Raw genomic sequence first — 25,220 nt, forward strand, 5'->3', positions numbered from 1 at the left:
TCTGTAGCCAAGTATTTTACAAAATAGTCCTTTAAAATATATAACTAGGTAAGTTCCAGTTAGCTGTCGTAACTTTTTAGCGAACAAAACTGAAATGGTGGGTGGTTCGGGTTTGGTTTTTTTGTCTTTTACCTAGAATGGATCGTTCAGCCTACCTCAAATTAAACCCAGAGGCGATGTTAATAAATGCTCGCTGATAATGTACAGAAGGAATATTTACAACTACGAGCTAATATCTGAGATGCTTGCAAAGTGCATTCCACCAGCATTTCTACTCCTCTCCCTCTGTTACGTTTCACCCAAGCCACAGAGCAAGCATTTCCAAAGATCATTCTTGAAAACTTCCAGAAGTTTATGTTCGGTGCCTCAGTGACTTTTTGTAAGCTACGCTCACTCTTTAAAACAGAAAGTTTTCTCCTCACTGCAGCAGAATCCGCAGAACACAAACACAAACTAGGTGAAATATGAAGAGTATTTAGCTTTACATAAATACACAGCACTGGGTTTTAAAACGTGTCTTACTGCCTTATGGAAACAGATGGAACGCCACATTTTAGTTGAAACGGATTCTGATTAAGAGGTATGGTAGAAACCTCTTGAGACATAAATGACTTTAAAATGTAACAAACAGTTAAATGAAAGTCAAGCTTACTTTTTTTCTTTGAACTACGCTATTTTCTTTGCATGGATACATACATCAATTACAGCAGCTTTTGCAATACTTGCTTGTGATACCTTTACCGGAGGTGGCTGGATAACCTGCATTCTACACCCTGACTACTGCACAAGTCATTCCTTCAGCTATAAGATACGCCTTTTCTTAAAATCAGAGCCTGTTCTAACAAAACTCACATGCAATTGTCACTGCAAAACTGATTCAATGTAATGGCTGCAGCATGATGTCAGACTTGCAGAGATAGTTTTGACCAACTGCCTATCACATTTTAAAAGACTCATTTCCAAGCAATTTTCATTTCAGATAACACAGCTCAGACCTTCAAGAAACTATTTACTTCTACAACAACACACATAGGAAGAGACCAAAAAGTACATATATTTTAAAAGTGCCATACTAAAAGGTTTCTAATAACCATCTTTTCTAAATAAAAATGACACAAGTTTAAAGATAGTATTAAAGTGCAAATACCTTCTTCAACTGTTGTTCCTTCAAGCACCGTACAGTCCTGGCTGGTTCAGAAATTAAGTTTTTATAGTTCTCACAGATATTGAGTCGGGATTGGGCCACTTGCATCGTGCCTTCTAGGAGCGATTTCCAAACTGAGTACATGCTCCTAAAATATCGAAGCACAGAAAGGTTGTGGGAAGGAAGGGAGAAAGGGAGGCCATGCGTTACACTGAAAATAGGGGTTGGTTGATGTAACAGTAGCATACGTTCTAGGGACTGCTTCTAAAAGCAAAGCTAAAGCACATTCCTTCATGCTGATCTACCAAATGTCTGCACTTTTAAAAAATTTTAAGTGAAGTTTTACTAAAAGGAAAACTTTTCCCTCCTGTCCCTGTTTTGTGATTCAATTTTTTGGCAAATATTTTTGGTTGAACCCGTTGCTCCAACGGAACAGACCCTACAGAGCCCAGCAGCTGAAGCCAGAGCGGATGTTGACAATTTTTGATAAGATCAGGGATTTTGTGATTTTGGGCATCTTGCAATCAAGCAAGTAGCTACAGCTCATCAGTTTTGCCTCAGGTACCTGTAATTTCTTCAGCATGTGTAATAGGCCAAAGACAACCGCCGTAGCTGTGTAGAGAGCTTCGCAGGGCCCCAGTAATTCACCACAAACACTCAGAAGCACCCCAGTCAGAAGAAGGTGGAGCAGGGAGAGCGGGGGAAGAGGGTGACAAGATCTCCCCTGCAGCTGGCAGAAAGGAACGACTGCCAGAGCTTGCAGAGCCCAAGCACATGGTGACAGGGACAGAGGGGGCGGCAGGTGTTTGGAGGAGAGCTCTGGGCGCTGTGGCTGTATCTGACGGCACGGAAGGCAGAAGAAAGGCTTGCTCAGTGGGGAGCAAGCTGCATGTCAGAGGGGTCTGTGTGTTATGGGAGCATTTTATATATACTTAAGACTGATAATTCAGTTTATTCCTTCTTAGACACACAAGCGGTGTGAAGGTATGGGAAGTCCAAAACACAAATCTATCAACAATTTCTTCCTGTTTGAAATAAAACTTGCCAGACAACAAAGAACACATTAAAACAAAGCATCTGAGAACTTTTTCAAAACAGTTAGGAGGTGCTGTTCGAAGGTGGGAGGCTTTCAGCAACTGAGCCATTTCTGTCATCATGTTACGAACCACCTTTCATGTTAATGAAACCCAGTTTTGTAAACAACTGTTTCTTGCTTTGCCTCCTCCTTGCTGCTGGATGTGATCTTCATGAAGAACAGCCTCCTAGAAAGAAATCTCTTGCTGGTCCTTCCTATGAAGAAATCCACATGCTCATTACTCTAACCTTAAAGCTATTTACTAAAATATATGTTCAGGTACAAGCACTAATACCCAGCCATTCTCATGCCATTCTGTTTTTCCAATCTTCCTACGGAAAGATGTTCAAGTAAGAAACATCTATTTAAGACTAATCTCAGAATTTCAGGGGAAAACGAAGGTTCATTTTTAACTGGCACTGCTCTACAACAGAGATAAAAATAACTTTAGCTACAGAAAAGCAGTGTTTCCCTGTTGACTAAAATGATTATACAGATTGAAATTATAAAGGCAGCTATTTTGAGACATCCAACTGTTAGATTACCTATAATCACTTCGTTCATCAGCTTTTATTCCAAGCCAGTCCTTCTTTAAGTATTGGCTAGCCAGCTTCTGAATGCTCTGTTAAAAGAAGGAAAAAGATATTAAAATTAGGAGCAAAACTGTTTAGTTACCTCTTATATCAGACGAATGATAACCAGATGCATAAAGAAGCAATCAACCTACAGTAGTAGCAAAATACTACAGTGCAGGACCGTTATTTTTACCCCTTTTTATATTTTTGTTTGACTTTAGTTTCTGTTGAGAACAATTCATGAGTTTCACAGTAATATTTTAAATCAGAGGGACTCTAGCCGAGACCTACACATGCACAGCTCAGCTCTGAAGTACTTCTGCATGTGACTAACCCCAGTGAGACCAATAATATGGAAGATGTTTGAGCAGTGTCTGGCAGAATCAGAGGCAGGAATATTGGAAGTAAAACGTCTCAGTTTGTCACAGCTGTAAGAGTCAAAGTTTTTCTTTAACTGAACGAGGACCTGGGGTTCTGAGGAGCAATGAAATATCTGGTCATTTACGTGCCCAAACCGAAATGCCCAAATTTGACCCTTCAAGGTTGCACCACTACCAGTGAACTGAAGAAGCTGTGCTGTTCACAGGATCAAGCCTTTACTCAGAGGATTACAACAGCGCACCGATTCAAAAATGCAGTTCACCTTTAATTATTAATGTTAATTATGCTCTTTAGTCCCTGCGTTTCACTTTGCATGGTCTCAGAAAATCAATAACAACATTTTTATGTTCAAGCTCAGAAGGCAGCAAAATTTAGTTTGTAAACAAGGCAAGGGAGGGGGAGTCGCCGTCGCAGTGGTCCCTCCTTGGGCTTGTAATCTCATTTAACAGTATATATTGCTTATGAATTGAGTACCATCAAATGGGAAGGAGTATGTATGGTATCCAACTCATGGAGCTGGGTAATGGGTTTATGAACACTGAGAAGTATTCCTGCTTCTTCTAAAGAACCATCGCTGGAGAAGCACTCTCCAGCTTTTGTATAAAAGTCTATTTAGCAAAGAAGTGGGAGACCTGGGTTGAGATTCCCTTTCCAGCTAAGAAAAATCAACCCCACACATGCTTTCCAGAAGAGTGCATCCTAAGGAAATGCCTGGGGTGAGACATCTTCACCTCCAACCCAATCAATGAGATTCAAAGAATCATTAAGGTTGAAAAAGACCTCTCAGATCATCGAGTCCAACCCCCAACCCAACACCCCCAGGCCTCCTAAACCATGGCCCCAAGTCCCACGGCTACACGGTGGTTGAACCCCCCCAGGGACGGGGACTCCCCCACCTCTCTGGGCAGCCTGTGCCAGGGCCTGACCCCTCTGGCAGGGAAGGCATTTTCCCTCACACCCAACCTAAACCTCCCCTGACGCAGCTTGAGGCCGTTCCCTCTCGCCCTGTCACTGGTGACTTGGGAGCAGAGACCAGCCCCCCCCTCACTCCAGCCCCTCTCAGGCAGCTGCAGAGAGCGAGAAGGGCTCCCCTCAGCCTCCCCTTCTCCAGGCTAAACCCCCCCAGCTCCCCCAGCCGCCCACCAGCACACTTGTGCTCCAGACCCTGCCCCAGCCCCGCTGCCCTTCTCTGGACACGCTCCAGCCCCTCCAGGCCCTTCTTGTCCCGAGGGGCCCAAACCTGAGCCCAGCACTCGAGGTGGGGCCTCCCCAGTGCCGAGAGGCACGGCACAGTGTCATTTGTTTACATCTTCCGTACTCTGTTTGATGCTGCCACCTGCTAGGGCAGCCTTTAAGTTCTCTTAGAGAAAAATATCAGAAGTAACTCAAAAACATAACCAGAATTCATTCTTGTCTTACCAGCCCATTTGATGCTAAAAATTTATTACTGAGCTTACAGTCTGACTGGCACTTTCACACAGAAAAATGTTATTTGTTGCTAATATATCATTAGTAGAAAACTTACGCTCCCTCATAGTAAACATATATATTTCACCTTAGAGCTCAACTGCTCTGAACCGATCTGCTGAGCCAGGTACCAGGTTTTGGTGTTAACAATACTTGCAGCCGGGTTTATGCCAATAGTCCTCGTGAAGCCAGTTTTCAAGATCTGTTGTTTCCCATTCTGAGCTTCCACGTCTTCCCAAGTTACCTCCCCTGATTTCCGTTGCACTTTTTGCTCAGTTAAGGATCATTTTTCAAACTCCACGTTGGTATTTCATTGTGGAACATGAAATACGTGAACGCACCTGTTCACATATACAGCCAGCAATTATTGTCACACATAAAGTCATGCCTGTAACTATAAATTCCTGCACTTCCATTGCAGTTTCTTCCATTTTTTTTTAAAGATGCGCAAATTGCATTAGGGAGCTGTTAAAAAAATCCCAGATAAAAGGAAAAATAACATTTCCTTTAACTCTGGCGGAGCATTTTGTGATGGGATTTGGTGCTGTATTAGGCACTCCCCACCTGGTGCTATTTTCATGTTTCCATTCCATAAAGAAAACCATTTTTGCACACAGAAACCCTATTACTGATGTCAGCAAATCAACTACAAAACTAGCAAGATTAACCATTTATTTCCAAACAGAACAAAGCCAGCTACTGAAATCAATGAAACGTCAAGGAGGGGGCTCCAGCTGCAGCGGGAAGACGTCTCATCGTTTAGCATTTGTTCATGTAAAAGGGGAAGCCACATGTTGGCATTTCATACAGAACCTCTGGAGGCGAACGTGTGGTTTTTGATTAGCCCAGCACAGTAGGTTTGCTTTCTTAAACTTTGTGCGGAATGTAACTTTTCTGTATGAGATCCTCCTTGTCCTGTTCTCAATAACACTTCTTGTTTTGCTGCATGGAAACAAAGAAGGGCACTGTCGGGCTCAAGCAGGGAAGTCAACTGATTGTTTAACCTTTGGCATCGCCCGACTCTGCCCGCAGCCTAGGAGCGTGCTCGTGTCTTCCTTGAAGGTGCACATCGATCCCAGTTAACGGGCTTGAGATAATATTTAAATGCAAAGATAAACTTGTCAAGAGGCAAGAACAGAAGTCCGTGCAGAATGCCCTCCTGATTTCCATCTTGTTTGACGACGCATTTCCTTAATATTTATTTAAAAGTAACTTTAGAGAAAGGGGCAGAGCTTCATTGAACAAAGGCGCTACCAAAAATGACGTCAATCCCCATCCAAAGCTGAGTGAACTCCATAAAAACCCTCCTTCCTCTCAGTCTCGACGGGCTACAGACAGTTGCAGCATCACAACTGAAAATCCTGTTCAAGAGAAGCATATTGCGAGGTCGGTGTATCCACATGCCCAGCTGCCGCGTGGCTCGAGAGCCCTGCGTCCCGCTGTGCTGGCACCTCCGCGGGCCGTGCGAAGGCACGGGCCTGCCTTCAAACCTTCCATAGCGGAAGAAGAACTAAAGCAATCTTTAGTACAAATATGTAAAAGTGTAGTTCACCAAAACTACAATAATAGTCTGCTCTCTGATGGCTGTGAAACAAGGTTTTTTGATTTAATTTTTCCACTTCATTCTAAGGTGTGTATCACTGAATTTGAATCACAGTTCAGTTAATTACCTTTGAATGGTAGCAACAATTAATTCATTTTGAACTACACTGTTTTTAATCAATAATTACTGACAGGAAAGGTCAAAAACATCTGATATCCCCCGCAAGCACTGTGCAACCTCTGCTCAACCTCTGTCAAAAGAAATGTACTTGGTGACTCTGCTTGCGTGTGTTATTAAGTCATTAAGCGGGATTTAGAAAGAGCAAATATAGAATAGCGTAAACAGACCGGCTGTCGCATAAACCCAATTTTAACTCATCTGAAGAAGGCGCATGTCCTTCCTCCATGTCTTGGTTTCCCCTTCCTCCCCCTCCATCAAAACAAATGTTGTATCGCTGTGCTACAATCGCGTTAATGTTGCACATTCACGGGTACTTCAACTCCTTGCAAATCTGCCTAACAGATGGATGGATGGGATATAAAATTGTGTCAATCAACCATCCAAGGAATCAACACCTAGAAATTAAACTCTGCTGAACAGAAAGACCATCAATAAAATCAGCACGGTTTCATGAATGATCAAATTCATATTTCCCAGTGCTGCAGCTCCTATTTGATGTTCCCTGTTACCAGACCTTAGCTAAAGTCTATGTATCGGTATTTTCTAATAGGGCCAATTCTAATAAGGCCACGTAAACCCAATACAGACAGATATTGGGGGAGGAAAAAAAATAACACCCCCAAAAAAGGAATACTCTGTAAATATTTGCTATAATAGTAATAGAAATAAGTAATTACTGACAGAAAAGGATAGAGAAAGATGTCCCAAATTAAAAGATCATTGACAGAAAAGTAGGCGGCTTTTAAAAAGATACAGCAACGATGCTTTGCAAAGTAGTCTCGAGATCTTTATTTGCAACAATTGCGAGGTGCTGATGACAGCCAGGTCCTCTAAAACCTACTATGGATTGCAGAGGGCATCGTAGATGCTACCTGATGAAACGCCGAGCTTTGCAAAACACCTATCAACAGGACCAACGTAGTGCGCTTTTTCACTGAGGTGCTTTCAGTGTCTTGCACCATTTTGAGCATTTCTCTTTATCAGAGCGAATCCACCAACCAACCCTTATAACTTTCAGTGCTACAAATAAATCTGTACTCTGTTACTGTTGCAGGAAAAAAAGGAACTTTTAACTGAGAAGGGCAGAGAAATACCGTCGTCTGAGTAATCTCTACAGTCAGCGATCCAAGGAACGCCAACACAGGTTGTAAGCAAACGGCCCAAATAATCCCTCCGAGTGGGGGAAAGGGAAATGGATGGTAGAAGAAGCCCAGCCGGGAGGTAAGGCCTTAGGCAACACGCTAAATCTGAGGCTGGCAGCCAAGGAGGGCATATGGACGGCAGCTGCTGGAACAAGTCTGTGATTGAAAAGCTTCCCCCAGCCATGCCGTTTGCAGCGGTGGCGGAGAAGATGCAAAGGCAAATTGAAGCAGGAGAACAGGGGAGAGCCCCTACCTGAAGCCAAGTCTGAGCTGGGCAGATGATGTCCCGTATGTTTAACATCCATTAGCTACTACCGGATGTTAATACGCTATTTTTCTAGTTTGAAAAGCAACTTTTCCAAGCACTGATCGCTGACAAGTGACAACAAATAACGCTTTATTTCTCCCCCACGGATACATGCACAGCAATTTGCTTGGCTGGTCCTCGAGATCGCTGCCTCTGCGTCTTGTGCTGCAGCAGCAGCTTCCTGACATTACTTTGTTTACTAAGTGGCATTATTTTGTTTGCTAAGTACTCTTCTGGCAGGCAAACATTCCACAAGGGAGAGGTTTTTAGCATCTCTCTCTTTACTTCACTTTTCTGAGAGGAGTGAGGTTATTCCCAATTCGACTGACTTCGCAGAAGCCTGGAAGCCAGTTGTACTATCCAACGCCTGCAAATTAAGGCTCTCCAATAGCAGCAGAAAAAGTAATAATTTTATTATGTATAAATCCTTATTGTCAAACCCATCCATTGCTTATGTGCAAGACAGCCTTGTTTTGGTCTATTTTTAAACAAAAAAAGAAAGGTTCAGTAATGTTGGACTGTTATTATTTGAGAGTTGTGTGTGAGATGGAAAATTCTGTTTTATTTCAGTACTACTGGTTCTTCAAAAATAAAATTGAGTTACATTAAGACCGTCTTGCCTCTGTAAAAACAGCAGTTTGACTGATATAAGATATTTTTAAAGTAACATTTTTAGTTGTAGGAGAGTACGACTGGCTGAGAATGAAGGAAAACTGCCAAATACAGAGAATCCTCCGAAAAAAAAAGAAGAAAAAAAACCCCACGCAACTGAGCTAAATTTCCATATTTTGCAGAATGTTTCTACTACAAAAATGAGAAAAAAATCAGATGCATCCGAAAAAGCCATTTCAGACGCTCGTGCTTCCCCGATGCTCTCAGATTCTTTTCTTAAATCAGCAAGGTTTTACACGACTTTCGCTAGCTCAGTGAGCCTGACTCACTGAAACAGCGAGACACTTAGTGCCAAAAATTTCATAGACAACTTTATCAGTCATACAGATGTTTTTTTCACCAGCTTGAAGAGTAACTGGAAACATATTTTACGCTGCTGCCGATCCCTTCAAAACATTTGGACAGGGAGAAGAGAACATGTGGGAGCGAAAAACGCGATGCCGTCTGTGTGGTGAGAAGAGGACTCTAGCTCCTGAATACAGAAGAACAATTTAGCCTCAATATTAAATTCCAAGATAGTTATTAAGTGTTCACGGTGATTATTTAAAGTGGTATTTTATTTTTGAGAGCTAGATTCAATAAAACCCTTACCGATTTAGCGAGAATGAACTCCGTTCAGCACGGACTCAATTCAGGGATTCCATGCAGGATACGACTTGGTCCAATTTACATTATAAGCTGACGACGAAACCACTGTCAGACACAATTATTTTGCTCAGAGCTTACACAGGGCCTTGGGCAACAAGACCATGACTAAAGCGCTGCTGCAGCGCAAATAAAAATGAAAACAAACCGTGTAACAGGCAGCACACGGACTTCTACAGTGCATCCCAATACTTTCTAAAAGGCGCAGATCAGAACTATGCCGGGGCTGTTTATCTGCATTGCCTTTAATAGAGCCAACCGATGGGTACAGGGGGTTTCCCTGTGCCTGCAGCATCAACTGTAAAACTCCCCAGAAACATAATGAAAGGCTGGTTATCTAATGTAAAGCTGCATCTCTAATCACGCTGCTTCCCCTTCCTGGCGATGGCGTATCCCTTCCTACCATTAGATGATTCCAGTGCCAGAAAACACAGAGTTTCATCCTTCCATTTGCAATCTCTTTCCAGGCTGCTCCATTTCTCATTTCTTGATATTTGAAGCATGACAAGAAGGCAAAGGAAAACAAAGAGGAAAGCTGAAAATTAATTTTCAGCAGTTAAATATCACCTAGGGCACTCTCGCAATCAGGTTTAGCAAAGGGAATGTTGAATCTCTTATCCTTCATGGGTTTTGTTCATTTGTTAAGAGTTAAAAGTGTTACTTCACTGGAAGCCTGTTAATTCTATCCAAAACATCTTGCTCCTGGAGTTTAGCATTATCTCCTGTATTCAATCCATAAAAGAGATTAAAAAAATAAACTCCCAATAATAGCATATTCACTGGTAGAAGGAGTATCTGTGAGATCCTACAGAAAGGAAAGGCAAAAGCCATCCACATGACAGTCGCCCAAGTCCAGGGAGGAATGATCCTGCCCCAGCAAAGGCCATTCGGGAAAGATCACGGAGTCTTATCCCAATGCCTAACTATTTTTACCCTACTGTCCCTAATACCACTTACTGCAACTTGCAGCACACTATACAACAGAGAAACTGAATAATTACACCACTCTTTTTAGTGTTTCAAGACTTCCTTAACGCTCTAGAGTAAACATGTGCCTCTTCATTCAATCCTAAATTTTTCAGTCTTCATTAATAACCTGCTTATTTTCTTTGCCCTTGATTTTCACTGCTCTCCTCTGGTCTCTCTCCACTTGGTCCAAATCTTCCTTAAAACGTAGCAGCCAAGACTTGAAGGACGGCTCATTTTCCAGGCTGATTTTGAACCTCAATGCTGTTGGCACATTCACCTGCCGCCCCATCCCGAGTCGGTATCAGAAAATTTAATAAGCACGCATCCCACTCCATCCTCCAGCTATCAGTGATAATGTTGACTACTACCAGATTCAGGAGAGGCCCTAAGAAACCTCCTTCATTTCAACAAAGAACTATTTGCTATCTACAGGATTTTCCAAATGTTTTTCATCGCGGTTGTGTCATTTTACCCAGACCACATTTCCCTAGTGTACCTTTTAGACCACATCATGAAAGAATTAATAACCTCCCTGAAGCCGAGACACCCAGCACCTTCTCTATTTACAGACCTGTTACCCTGTAACAGCAAAAAAGAAGTAAAAAAATTACACCAAGCCGGCATTAAGCAGTTTTTCTTTACACTTCTGTGTGCTGCTGCAATGCTTTCCTAGGAATTTAAACTAACCTGAATGGTATATAACTTAACCCTTCCTCTCTCGGCGTTCCTTTTAAAAAAACACCTGGCACAAAATTTGCCACTTTTTTCAAAGTTTTCAAAGACAAACTCTCACAGCTTTAAGACAGGAAATTATCTGAGGCTAAATCCTCTGCAGCCAAGCTGACTGGACCCAGAGCCAATTCAGATTTATTCATCACAATATCCTCTAACCTATTATATTCCTGATCTTTCATCAGGCCAAGATAGATATATAATCTAGGGATTAATATGATCCCAACTACCCACAGTGCTCTACTTCACTTGGCAAAAAATGAAGGTTGGAAGTTTCTTTATCTGCGTACCTCTGTTATTAAGAGTATCCTGACAGATTAGTTGAACAAATTTTAAGTCATAAAACACAGAATCCCAGAGTGGTGGGGGTTGGAAGGGCCCTCTGGAGCTCACCCCGTCCCACCCCCTGCTGGAGCAGGCACCCCCAGAGCAGGGGCACAGGGCCGCGTCCAGGCGGGGGGTGAATGTCTCCAGGGAAGGGACCCCACAGCCTCTCTGGGCAGCCTGTGCCCCTGCTCTGGCACCCGCACAGCAAAGGGGTTTCTCCTCATGTTCAGGGGGAACTTCCCGTGTTCCAGCTTGTGCCCGTGGCCCCTTGGCCTGGCACTGGGCACCGCTGAAAAGAGCCCGGCCCCATCCTCCTGACACCCACCCTTCAGATATTGATAAGCACTGATGAGACCCCCCTCAGGCTTCTCTCCTCCAGGCTGAACAAGCCCAGGTCTCTCAGCCTTTCCTCCCAAGGGAGATGCTCCAGCCCCTGATCCCCTTGGCAGCTCTGCGCTGGCCTTGCTCCAGCAGCTCCCTGCCCTTCTGGAACTGGGGGGCCCAGAACTGGCCGCAGCCCTGCAGGTGTGGCCTCACTGGGGCAGAGCAGAGGGGGAGGAGAACCTCCCTCGCCCTGCTGGCCACAGGCCTTTCCATGCCCCCCAGGGCACCGCTGGCCCCCTTGGCCCCAAGGGCACATTCACAAAATGAACATTTGAATGTTAAGCCTCCTCACCTATGCAAAATGTAATCTAAATACCACGTCGAAAAGTGATAGTAAAAAAGCAGTTGTCATTCACTCAGAAGAGAAACTAATTTCACACTTACTGGACCCAGCAGTCTCCCTGCCCTCTGTGAAACAAATGCCACATCCTTCCTCTGTCTCAAACAAGTCGTTTGCACAAACCTTATCTGAGCAATGCTGCCTGTGGAGGAGGAGACGGGAGAGATCTGTATCGTTTCCTCACCATCACCTTCTGCCCTTTTAAGGGATATAAGCCAAAAGCACAAAGAGGTGCTATCTAATATGACTTTGAAGGCGCTCGATGCGGTGTTTGAATGAGCGCTGCTGTTAAGTAGAGGTATTTTTCTTCTCTGCACAACTTTCTGTTTGAACTGCTGAGAAATATCACTTGCAACAAGTACAGAATTTACTCTATGCACTGCTGAAATGGTGATCGCCGCCTTTCCCCCCCACCCTCAGGTGGGAGCCCGGTGTCAGCGGAGAGAAAGAAGGACAAGGATTGTGATCTGGTGCTGCGGGAAAAAGCAAAGCACCAGTTAGGACAAAAATTAATACGGAAAAAAAAAAAACAAACAACAAACCCAAACCCAAAACCCAACAGCTTCTCAAATTCTCGCCTTCCCCATAATGACCTCCACAGGTTCTGTTTTGCTGAGTGAGACCATAACCTGGCACTTCCCAGTTTTGTAACGTATGAGGAGTCGGTGCAGTTTTAAATGCCAATTTTCCTGTAACTCAGATCTCGGGTGGCCGATGGAGTATGGCAACAATTTAATCTTCTACAGTATTTTTGTCTGGGGCAACCACTCCTCTACAAACCAGAAGTATCAGGACAGGATCCCGTAGGCAAAAACTGAACTAGGGATTAAAAACCAACATTAACTAGTTCACCTGCCTGATGGAAGAATTTGAGAATTACTTATCATCCTTCCAGTGAAACAGCTCTAAGTGCGTCGATCTGCACCAGCGAACAGCCCCGCACGAGCGCTTTTATCACCACCACTGGGACCAGTTTCTGATTCAAGACATTTGTTAAAGAAAGTAGCAAAAAGGTTAATATAGCTTTGTACGCCCCCAAATTTGATAAACCATTCATGCAGCTCTCCTGCCCTCAGTAACTTCAACCTGTCACGGACAACGCTTGCTATTTTCTTCCTTCTAAAAAGGGAAATGCTTTCTTTACCCTCCCCAAAAAAGAAAACACAAAAAAGAAGATGTATTTATAATCTACCCAAACCCTTTTTGGAAGAGACTGGCCAAGCAACGGTGCCAGCTGACCCTGCCTCTAAGCCTGGTTTGTAAAGGAACCTGAAAAATCCAAACTTTTGCTTTCAAAATCGTGCTTGGTGGCAGAGACGTGGTTGAAAACAGGATAAGCACATTCTCACCCGCAAGTTCAAATGTGTTTTTTGAAGCAATTTAATGGTTGAGTCAACTCTGCAGCAATTTTCTAGGACATGAAAGGACGCCCAATTCATGCAGATGCGCAGAAAAATTGAGCACAAGAAGAGAACTGTACAAGAATAAAAACACTGGGACACTGGATGGGACACTAAAAACATAGCAAATAAGCCACAGTAAAATATAACATTACAGAATGTATATATTTTCTTACAAAATTACAGTAAAGTGTAAAAAGATATGAAAAGAGTGTGCAAATTGAAAACAGGCTGGAAAAGATCTGAAAATATGATGATGAAATTACATACTAGATCAGTCCTCCACAACGGCAGATTAAGCGACAATAAAAACAGGCTCTTCAAAATTAGAGATTTACAGAGACTGTAGGAAAGGGGATTTTAAGAAAACTTGAACACCACATCTGACATCAAAACCAGCATGTTAACTGAGGAAGTTCAGTTAAGGAAAATCCCACAGTCCAATTTTACTTTTACTTGATCACAAGGCTATAAAACACATGTAGCTGAATTTTGACGGGGTGAAATACAGTGTTTCAGGAAAGAATTAAGTAAATGGGAAGTTCAAATCAAAGCCAGCTTTAAAAGCCTGCAAGCGCAGTATCAGGGAAAGGTGAAAATATTCTAGTAACTGCAGTCACTGTCTGAGGCTACTAATAAAATGCAGAATTGTGAACTAAGCCGCATAAGCACCTTACCAAAATTAAACGCGTTCATCTTCAGTTTATTTAAAGAAAACAGATGTGTATGGAAAAAGCATACAATTAAGAACAATAGTTTAAAAGACTCGGGTCAGGAGACAGAGAAAGTGATATCATCTGTTAAAACTAGAGCATTTATTTTATCAAACACAGCTGAAACTCCCCAAAGAATCAGCAGCTACAAAATAAATGAACAGCAATAGGCAAGTTAAGTTTTCTGATATAGGAATGCAAAAACACCCCTCACAGATATTACCATGTAAGAGCATGGTAGACACAAGCTAAGCACGACCGTGTCGTTCAGAGTAAGCCAAAACATATTAAGAATTGTTCTTGAAAACACTTGTAGTTCAGTAGCTGCCCTTGATATAAGTTAATGGTCAGCTAGAAAATATTTAGTACAGTGCCAGAAGTTACAAAAATGCATACTGAGGTAAAGACGAAACAGAGCGTTTTCTGAGATCAACAAGGAGGATAAAACCCATAGATAGCCTCCGTGAAGATCATACAGAGATACTCCTACAAAGGCAGGAGCGTAACTATGCCAGGAGGAGCTCTCTGGCTTTATGAACGGAGCACCAGCATCTCAGCCACCAAACTGGCTTATAAAAAGCTACACAACTCATCTCTCGAATCTGAGAGGTGATCATGTTTTCCAAGAAACCGCAGACAAACAAACCCACACCAGCCCAACAGATTCGGCTTCCACGTTAAAGGTACTCGTTGCCCCCAAGCAAGCACCGCTCCCTGCAGATCAGCTCACTTGCACAACCGTCCCTCGGGAACAGGCGGCACAGCTGGATTTTGGATGCTTTGGCAAAAGGTGGTGTTTCAAAGAAACCAGGAGTACGGATGAGTACACAAGTTGGAGTTACTACTTGGGACACAGGAACGGAGACGTGGCACCTCTCAGCCTAACTCAGGTTAGGCCGGTTTAAGGCAACGCATTTCCTGAAACGTCCCGTGTGCGCACGAAGCGCCACGCTGCGTAACCTTTACGTCTTTGCTTGCTTTAAAGTTACTTTGAACCTGTTCAAAAAGCAGTGGGACGTTAGAGGAGCTGAAAAGACAGCATATGGGAATGTCGGAGTAAAACAAAGACTGGTTAGCAACCTCTCTAACTTGTTGCAGAGACAGACTGCTACTGAAAATGGTATCTAAGACTTCACCCAGTCAGCCGCAGAGCCTGGGATTGTAAAATTATGGTTCTCTTATCATCGTTGGGTGACTTTGCGTTTACAGTTATAAATAAAGCATAAATATGTTTGGGGTTTTTAAAAAATTATTCCATTCACAAGAATTCAATTTTTGAATATTTAATATTTTGAAAAAGCATAGTAACTGGAAATACAGCATTTCATGTCGTGGGTATATTAGCGTTGGAAGGAATCTCAGAAGGAGAGAAACCACAAAACCATTCTGGCAGCTGTTCCTTCCGAGTTATTAGAGCTCTTAATTGGGGAATCTGAATGCTCATCTCTAATAAGCATTTCTTGAACGAGTCTGTATTTTATTGCACCAGAAAAGGACTGCAAACCATTACTTCCCCCCGCTCCCCATCTGCAGAGGGACACATCCTACACCCACTTCCTTCTGTGGTGCAGAAAACACTTCTGAATGTGTTGTATCTTCTGAGGCGCTGTTACCTGCCGCGTCTGAAGGTGCTCGGCGTTATTCCTTGTGTCTTTGCCACAGACCAGGTCGGCATTCTCTGTCCTGTGGGAACTTCTTAATTACAGGTTCGCATGATTACAAAGCGGTGACACGGCTCCGTGGTTTAAGAAGCGCAAAGCTTTTTTTTTTTTTCCTGTCCTAAACCAGTTGGCAGATGACTATTGCATTTGTTGTGCTCCACGTAATATTTATTGATCTGGTTACAACAACCGAAATGTTACTATTCTGAAGTTTATCACTTTACAGTGTCAGAATTCATTCTGCTTCTGGCAATTAGCTTCCAAGTTTGTTTTATCTTCAGACTATGGAACTTGCAATTAGGTCATCTTTTATATTCAAATTTCATGTCAGTTTTTGGCATTAGTTTAAATATGCTCTTCATATTGCGGGGGGAAACACAAAAATCCACCTGACAACGCAATGCTGGTATTTTTAATTAGTTTGGCATGTTTTGGTCTTTGGTGTATCTTGGTATTTGGTACATCTGGCAATGCTTTCACGAACAAATTTCGCTCTGGAAATTATCACTAGTCAGACTTCATGGGGGTTTCTTTACTAATATTTCTTCTCCATTCTGTTTCAAGTATTCTTTTTAAACAATAAACCCCGAGAGTCTACTTTCAGCACTGCCAAAATCTTACACCCTCTAATACAAGATGATGATGATAATGATAAAGATTGTGCAGAGCCACTCTTGTTTCTACAGCTTTATATTTGTCAACTTATGTAGTTTGGGGCTAGTTGAGCAAAGCCCCTTTTCCTCAAGTACCTCACAAAACACGTACTTGCATGGAAAATAGATCACCTAATTCTACATTCACACGTTGCGAGTGTTACTGCTGCCCCCAACCCCGCCACATTGCCCCAACTGGCCCCACAACCACCACAGACGGTCCAACCCATTCACACTGTTTTCTCCAAGAAACCTTTTTCTTCTCTAACAGTTCCCTCGATGCCAGATCTTTATTAGGTTTGGGGAGTATTTCGCACATTCTCATTGGAAAAGGAATATCCTGATAAGGACAAATCACAATGATTATTATGAAATATAGACATTAAATACAAACGCTTGCATAATTTAGATGATAAAATTCGATGATGTGAGGAGGCACAAGGCCAAACCCACCCAACTCAGCAGTCAACCGGCAGTTATGTCCAAGTCTTGCTCGGTACCAGCTTCCCTTCCTCCACCCCCCCATCTTATTTTCTTCTGACTAATACAACAGCTGAGGAGGAGGAAAGGTTTGCCACTGCTTGTCTAGATATGAACAGATCAGTAAAATAATTAATTGTAGTGTAAATGCTACACCAGGCTGCTTCAGCCAGTACATTTAATCTCTAGACTGATAGTTTGGATTTGTTTTGAACAAACAAGCATGCCCTAAAGGGACTGGTATGCATTTTAAGTGTAAAAGACAAAGAGACATAAAGAACTGCAAATTTCTAAAAACAAATGAAGATGATTCACCTCAGCCCGTCAACTCTTTCAGCTGAACAAACAACCCAATTGTTCTCTGGAAATCAGAAAGAAAAAGCGTGCATGCTTACATCTGCAAATCAGCTTTGGCATCATGATCCAGTTACGGAAAACAAAGGCTTAGACTTCCTGAGTAAAACAGCTGGATTAATCAGGCAGCTTGAGGAGGAGGTAAGGAGGAGTGCGGTCGTACTTAACACTATTTTCAACATTTGAGGTCAGCAGACACCAAAGCTACTTTCTTCTGTTTAGTGAAGTTTGAAAATTGACCCACAAAAAGGGGCTGATGAACTATTTCTCAATAATTTCAGTGGAGGAGATGTGTTGTGGTAAGGAAACGGAAGAATAAATACATGCTGGGGGAGGGGAATGCCAGCTAAGTGGTTTTTCATAAGAATCCACATTCATGTAAGGACATAAAAACTGATGTGATGGTGTCCCACAGGGAAATACAGAAAAAACTACAAAGATTGAGAAACATTATTTCAGGAGAAATGTGGCCAAGGATAGGGTTTTTCTCGTCTCGGGCTGGCCGGCTCATGACAGCTCATCTGCAAGCTGATGCGAGCTGATAAAGGCCCATTAATCCAGTTAAGAATGAAAAAAAATCTCACCTTCCACTTCCACAGGTGAGAGATTTATGGAAGATACTCCCAATAAGAATAAAATACAAGTATTTATTTCCTTCCCATAACTCCAAATTTCAGCCTTTTTTTATGCATCAGTCAAAACAACACACCACTGATCACCCGGGACACCTCAAATTTTTGCAATTACTATTTTTCAACACCAGCAGAAGTTTCTTTGACCTTTCAGCTGAGCTGAGATGAAAAATGACGCTCTCGAGGATCTTTAAGCCACGGTCTACTATTCCAGTTAACGAATGAGCCACTCTCACTGCATCACTACATCATGTACTTGACGCTGCAGTTCATGAAACGCTAGGTGCCAACGCAGTGTTCAACTTCAAATGATGAGAACTGAACTGTTTGTCTGAAACTGTCACCATTCACACGCCAAGGCGACGGAGCTGAGTCAAGATTTCCCAACGCAGAACACAAAATTGGATTTTACGCTCCTGGGATGAACATAAAAATCAACCTATAGCAAAACTAAGCTCGCTGCTCTTCTCATGCTGATGGCGACAAGAAAGGACGGCAGCTTCTCCTCCACTTTAGGTCCACGCAAATTGTATGCGCTGCCTACTGAGAATCTCTGGGGGCTTTTTTCCACAGAGCAGTAAAAGTAAGCAATGCTTGTATTACCTGTAAAGCCACAAAAAGTTTGCTGTGAGACGATCCCAGGGGAACGTACCGTGCTAACACTACTGCAAATAATTAAACCAGGTCTAAAGGCGATCACCAATACCAGCACTCCTCCAGCAAGGTGGCTCCAAAGCTCACAGCCCGTTTTTAAGGAGCAGCAGTGATTTTCAGGGTTCGCAGTGTTTGTAGTTCCTTTATCCAGAGCCCTTAACATATAAAATTTCCCACCTTCCTACGACTCCATATTAACTCTGAGTGGAAGCAGGATATAATTTAAGAGTAATATTACTTAGTGCAGAGCAGTTTCCTAGAACGCCTGCCCTCATATATCCTACAGGTCACGCAAGAAGCTTTTGAGATGACATCCGCATTCCTTAATCTGACCTTAAAAAGCACTAGTGTATATTTCAGGGGCTTTACTGTGTTTTATTTTGTCTTCTTTAAATCAAACAGTAGCAGAGACACAATGTTATCTTTGAACATGGATATTCAGACTATGCTAAATTATAAGTAAGGTCTGAGTAACCTTAAACTGCCTTTATTAGCATTTTAAGTTTACCAGGGGTAAATTTGGTATCTCAAGGTATCTTGGTACCTTAAATCAAGGGTATCTTTAAAAAAAAAAAAATCTCTACTTTTGACAGGACAGAAGAACAGGCAGTTGCAACTACTGCAGAGATGATAAAGGCCGTGTTCATGTTCAAACATCTGTAGTAAAAAAACCCCTCCACAGCCAGGATACAGGTGCCAAAGCACTCGCTGAGGGGAAAAACAGTATTAGAAAATATTTTTTTCTCTGAAGTTATAAGGCAAGCCAACTCTTATAAGAGCTGCCAAGAGCATCCAAGTCCAACTCAGTTTGACTTCATTCATATGAAAAAAAATTTCCTTCCTGTTCATTTAAGAAAGAATTTAACAGGAACAATTCAGGGAAAAAAAAAAAATCGAGCTAATCTCTGCACAGAAAACAAGTCAGTGAAAACCAGCCAGGGAAGAAGGAAAGCTTGTCTTTGGGTATTTACAACACAAATTTATGCAGTCTCAGTGTTTGCAAAGTACAGGTCCGCCCACAGGAACTTTTATTTTTATATAGATATATATATATATTTTCACACGTGAAACTCACGGACTTGGTATTATCAGACAAACAGAACAACTGAGAAAAGCAAGAAAACGCCCGGCGACGGGGGAAGCAGACCATCTGGTCTCTAACACACTAACACAATAGGGAAGGAGTTGAGTTTGGCAGCTAAGGACTGGAAAGCATATGGTACGTTTCCTCTTAACTGGGCATTTTCTGGCTTTTCTTAGTTTGTGTCAGAACCTTAACAGACCTTGCGTAGTTTGTATTAAGCTTTCTCATACTGAAAATTAAACCCTAGAGAGCCTCGGAGTTCTTCGCTTTGGGTAATTCTGAAGCAGAGTTAAGTAGGAAGAGTAAGTCTGAAAATCTCTGTAATCTTTGGGAATTGTTCTGTTGGTATTTTTTCTGCTTTCTTAACGGGTCATGTGCTAATTCAACATGCGACATCTTCCTTATGCTATTTTCAAAGAGTAGATATGGCAAATGCCCTAGTCTGCTTCAAGGTCGTGTCAAAGAAAATATAATAATAATAAAAAAAACACAGCAGGACTGAAATATCAGTAAAATCATACCAAGATTATCTAGGCCAAACTTATTTGGGCTCAGAGTAAGTTTATTTTTAAAAAAGTTAACATTTTTATTTGTATATTTACTGTTACAAGACAAGCTCTCAAGCACTGACTTTACTCGTGTATCGATAAAACAAACCAGAAGTCTGAAATTACCAAAAAAGGAAGATTTAAAAGTGTCTGCTGGCAGCAAATATACTATATTTTGATGTAAAATTAGCAGAGGACTGAAACAAGTTACCTGGAAACAGTTTCATATTTCACAGGCGCTCACATAAGTATTACAGACAGCATCTCAGGTGTTTTGTCCACCCAGGTTACCATAAGGTTTCATTTCAATGCTAAGTTCTGATTATATTTTCAAATTTTCAGCAATTTAAATGAGATAAATGCCTACTAATGTAGATTTTTCTATATGGACTGGTGTGGTGTCTGGGAGCACCAGTGCCCCCTGAATGGGTCAGCACTCTAACACCAGGGCAGAAAGATAAACCAAAACTTCCAGAAATCAACTATAGTAACAACTCCTCAAGTTTAAGACAAAAGATTATATAAAAAAGATTAATCTAATGTAAATGACTCGAGCACAGGAGAGAATGAGACAACATCAGTCGACACAACACTGACCTCAGCACATCAGTCCCTTAAATTAATTTGCCGTTACGCAGCAGTTACGTGAAGTTGCACTACTTCCTACCGCAATAGGTTCAGCTGTTACGTACTCAAAGTAAAGACTTGCTGAGTATTTAGCATTACTTTTTTGTACCTTGACGCAACTGTCACTTTGCAAAGATTAGTAGGTACAATTTTTATCTTCATATCTAAAAAGATACGAGGATTAAAAAAAAATCTGCAGCTACCAGGAATAAGTATTAGCAACTACTGTAACTAAATTCCAACAGGAATAGCCTTGCACAAGCCTGCTTAGAAAACCACAGATTGCTCCTATCAAAGACAACGCAGATGAGCTGGAGGGGGGTGGAAAACTACGCTTGCAAAGATGTGGCCAGCTAACCTGGCTGAGCCCTTCAAGTGCTGTGCCTTCACTGCTAGAACAAATATTTCAGTAGGCTTTCAGGATGTTATCATGATGAAGCAGCCATAAAATTAAGATTACTATGCACCAAATGAACAGCAGTAACTGTGTCCATGGTCTTAACCAGTGCAAATACAAGATGGGATTCATTCAGCGCAGAGGCAAACATCGCTGTTGATCCAGCGGCCATGTTATAAGTCATTGCTTGAGGGCGAACGCAGCTACATGGTGATCGGCAGCTGGAGCTGAGCTCTGTGGAACTGTAGTTTTCCTACGCTAAGCAGCGTGGTTGGGCGTTTTACTCTTCTAATGACTTGACTGTTTGACATTAGTGGTAACTGCTCCAACCACCCCGCTTTCTTCCAAAACAACAGTGTGCCGAACCCTCGTGGCAGCCGGAGGTTCCAGCCAAGAGCGCACCAAGAGCTACCCGGGCTCGGCAGACGCACAGAACCAGGATACGGCACGGCAGCTTGACCATGAGCTCCGCTGCTAGAGTTGACTTTGAAGTTATCCGTCCACACAGCAATGAACACCAGCATTACATCCAGCAAAGTCATTCTACAACCAGCGATACATCAAAGGTAGTATTTCTTATATGAATATTTGCATTTCAGTACCTTCGGAAAAAAAACCCACAACTCAAACGGAAACACTCCAATCCTTAAAGTAGAAATAATATTAGCCAAAGAGCACTACTAAGCACACTTAAGAGGGAGCTCTGGTAGAATTAAAATGTGACGGTTGAAAGTTTTTAGGAAAAAACCCACAAAATTTAGTATTGATATTGCAAAAGACACTGTGCAATGGAGACCAGCTCCCCCACAGTGGAGAGCCCTTGGTAAAAAGGGATTAGTTTGATTGCAAAAAGGGAAAAGACAGAATAAAGTACGGAAAAGTGAATCCATGCTGTAATTGTGGAAACCGTGTGGCTGTTTAGAATGGAATTCAAAGCAATGTGAAATAAAACACAGGTTTACATCTTGAATAATACCCTTGCAACAACTGGAAGAAGCCAAACAAACAACTATTGAATGTGGCCATCAAAATGTCCCCGATGGCTGTAGAGTTTCACTGTAGAATAACAGCAGAACTATTTAAACTAAGCAAAGCAGCTGCCCATCGCCTGGACATGGAAAAGTCACATACAAGAACGTTAGCGCTACGTCGGATGAATATTTCTTCCCTAGACAAACGCTTAAGAGACTATCATTAGAAATTGCTCAGAACTTTTCAATTTTATAACATTTATAGCAATGGAAATTTGCTATAATTTTCCAAAATAATGTTATGTATTATAAAACAAAAAAAACCCTTTTTAATTGTGAAAATGAAAATAGTGTTTACAGACAGTATTTTGTATGATGGGCTCTGGATGGTATTTCTGGTTCTTGACCTTTGCACATCTTCAGACAGACAAATCGGACCTAACAGCGCCTCATGCTCCTGCACCTGAAAACATGGGTGCACTTTTCTTTCTTTGATGTAGCAAAGCTTGGGCATCTCACTATTTTTTTTGTGAAATATTAAACTACTAGAAACTATTTTGCTAGAAGGTGTTCATGTAATTTCTAAGATCACTCATATAAATGCCAAGTATATTGAAATAATGATCTAGCAGATATGCAATTGCTTTCCTCCCTTCCCCAGTATTAGATTTTTTTTCCTGGTTTAGTATAATATTTAAGGTTACAGAACATAAGAAAACCCCACCAAGTTGCAAGCAAATTTGACTGAAAGGAATTTAACAAATGTATCCGACAGGATTTGCAAAAAAATACCGTTACGTTCACTTTCTGCTTCACAAAGGTTTTTACGTATTCACAATACACCGTGGCTCCGATACATCTGAGCAAACTGTTATATTTAGGTAGCAGCACAAAGCGTTAATTAATAGATGACAAAATCATCTGGTTCTGTATTCTCCACCATTCTTCAAAGGAAAATCATTTCTAACCTAAGTATAGGCTTCATAGAAAGCACTGAAAGGTTAAACAAAAACCTCTTCAGTCAAAATGCTTACAACTCTTAAGACAGCAAGCTATAAATTATTAAGTAGCTTGTCTAATTGCTTCATGATGGCATCCAAAGATTCCGGTCTCCCCTACCCCCACATCCCAAGACGCAATTCCAGCTGGATGCACTTTCAACACAGACCATTATTCACAAGAGTCCGCTCTAATGTTAAAGTGAGGTACGAGAGGTCAGGCTCCTAATAAGAAAACAAAGAGTGAGATTCCCATACCCACATAACATCCTAAATCTCGAAGCTACATCAGCAAGCTGACAACTGGAAAACCTAGGAAACCTCGTCAATAAGGAACGGAGAAAGGAATCGGATTACACCCAACAGTCAGATTTGAAATCCCCCAAATTAAGTCATATATGGAGAACTGCTCCTATAAACACTGCTCTGAACTACGGCTGTAAATCAGAAACTTCGGCTAAGAATCAGGGATCTTTCAGGTCTTCAGTCAGCGGATGCCAGCATAAAAAGTGAGATCAATTTTCAGTTATTACGGAAGAGATAGGCAAAGCAGGAAAAAAACAGCGCTAGATGAAAACAAACACGTCCAATTCATCAACATGCACAGATTTTCCAATTCACTAGTTTGTTGGGTTTTAAACACCACATTTCAGGCAGAGAAAAAACACATTTAGTGACTCAGGGTTTGCAAACTATAGCACGGTTTGCAAATCAAACAAAACAGCTCTTTTTTTACTGGGTAATAGTAAGTAACAGCATTCAGAATTTTATAAAACCAGCACTACTGACCAACAGGGACTGATCAGCTGGTCTTTCCACGCAGTTTTCATACAGAAGTCCACAATAATTCAAATACCTGCACAGCTGACACTACCGACATAGAAGTAATCTGTAAATAGCAAATGATTGCTAACTAAGGGAAATACAGGAGCAGCAGCAGCTCCATACCCACCCAAATGGTGATAAAAGTGAATCAGGAAGAAGACAGCAGCAAAACAAGGTAGTAAAATGTACGTGGTGTGCGTCTCATCTCAAGATGTAATTGCAAGAGCAGCTGATGGTTGACAGAAATCTCCTGTCCGCTTATCCACTGGTGCCAAAGAGCGCTCATAAATGCCATGGACACTGCAGAGCACCGAACAAAGGCTCAAAGAGAGAGTTAAAATAATAATGTTTTATTGGTGCGATGCATCTCTTACCTTTGACTGCTATTGGAAAGGAAAAAAGGCAGGGGAAGGAAAAAAACATGCCTGGCTTTATTCTTTAGTAACGATTACTCAGCCAAACTTTGGCCAGTTGTTTTTCAATATGGACAAAAGATGCATTAAAATATACAAGTGAAAAAATAGCAGTATGGGAATCTTACTATCAGGTTTATCTTAGATGCAGTTTATGGTCAAAATAAGTATGGAAGGGGTTGTTTTCCTTTATCATAATGCAGCAATCGAAACTCAATCTTCGCATACCGAGACGCTCTCAGTGCAAAGGTTGACGTGCAATAAGACGTGGCACCAAGAGTTTGCCCTTCCTACTTCTTGGCTGTCAAAAGCACCAAACCTACACGAAAGAACATATTTTATATTCTTAGAAGTGGAAATTAAAATTAGTTTGTTACTGCACCTCTAGCCATTGGGGTACAAAGGATCGAGAAATAACATTCATCCATGCAAAAGTCAAGAAAAGGCGTATAGCCAACAAACTTCATTCTTGTGATGAAGCGCTGGCAGGGGGAGCGTCCTCAGCACCCTTTCCTACCCTCCTTGTCTTCCTTCGCTAAGAACTCAATTGTTTAATTAATTGTTTTACGTAGGTGAAATGGACCATTAGAAAACATTAGACAACACTTAATTTATCATTTATACAAGGATGAATGCAAATCATTTTGAGGTTTGGGGGTTTTTTCTTCCCACACCCCTAATTAATATTCATGAGGATAATTTCACAAAGGCAGTTATAAAACTATGTCAGAGGCAGCTTGAAAATATAGTTGTGCTAACACAGAAAGAGGAAATTCTCCCCCCACCCCATCCCTGCCCCCGAAACGGGGGGATTTAAACCCAACGCAAACATTTACTGAATGATGGGGTTTTATAATATTTTAATCGAGTTATTCATTACACAAAAATAACACTGTGGAAAACCAGATAACGTTATACAAAAGCTAA

At 41.7% G+C, this 25,220-nt stretch overlaps 1 protein-coding gene across 2 annotated transcripts in view; it reads right to left on the bottom strand.

Moving 5' to 3' along the window:
- FCHSD2 (FCH and double SH3 domains 2) overlaps nucleotides 1-25,220 on the bottom strand; it is a 167,480-nt gene that overhangs the window by 79,652 nt on the left and 62,608 nt on the right. For both annotated transcript variants that reach the window (XM_064441555.1, XM_064441554.1), the window contains exons 4-5: nucleotides 2,765-2,841; nucleotides 1,148-1,292 (exon numbers count right to left, since the gene is read on the bottom strand). In XM_064441555.1, the coding sequence (XP_064297625.1) occupies nucleotides 1,148-1,292; nucleotides 2,765-2,841 (222 nt within the window). The remainder of the gene's footprint in view (nucleotides 1-1,147; nucleotides 1,293-2,764; nucleotides 2,842-25,220) is intronic.

Source organism: Phalacrocorax carbo, chromosome 1 (genome assembly GCF_963921805.1).
Source record: "Phalacrocorax carbo chromosome 1, bPhaCar2.1, whole genome shotgun sequence".
NCBI lineage: Eukaryota > Metazoa > Chordata > Aves > Suliformes > Phalacrocoracidae > Phalacrocorax > Phalacrocorax carbo.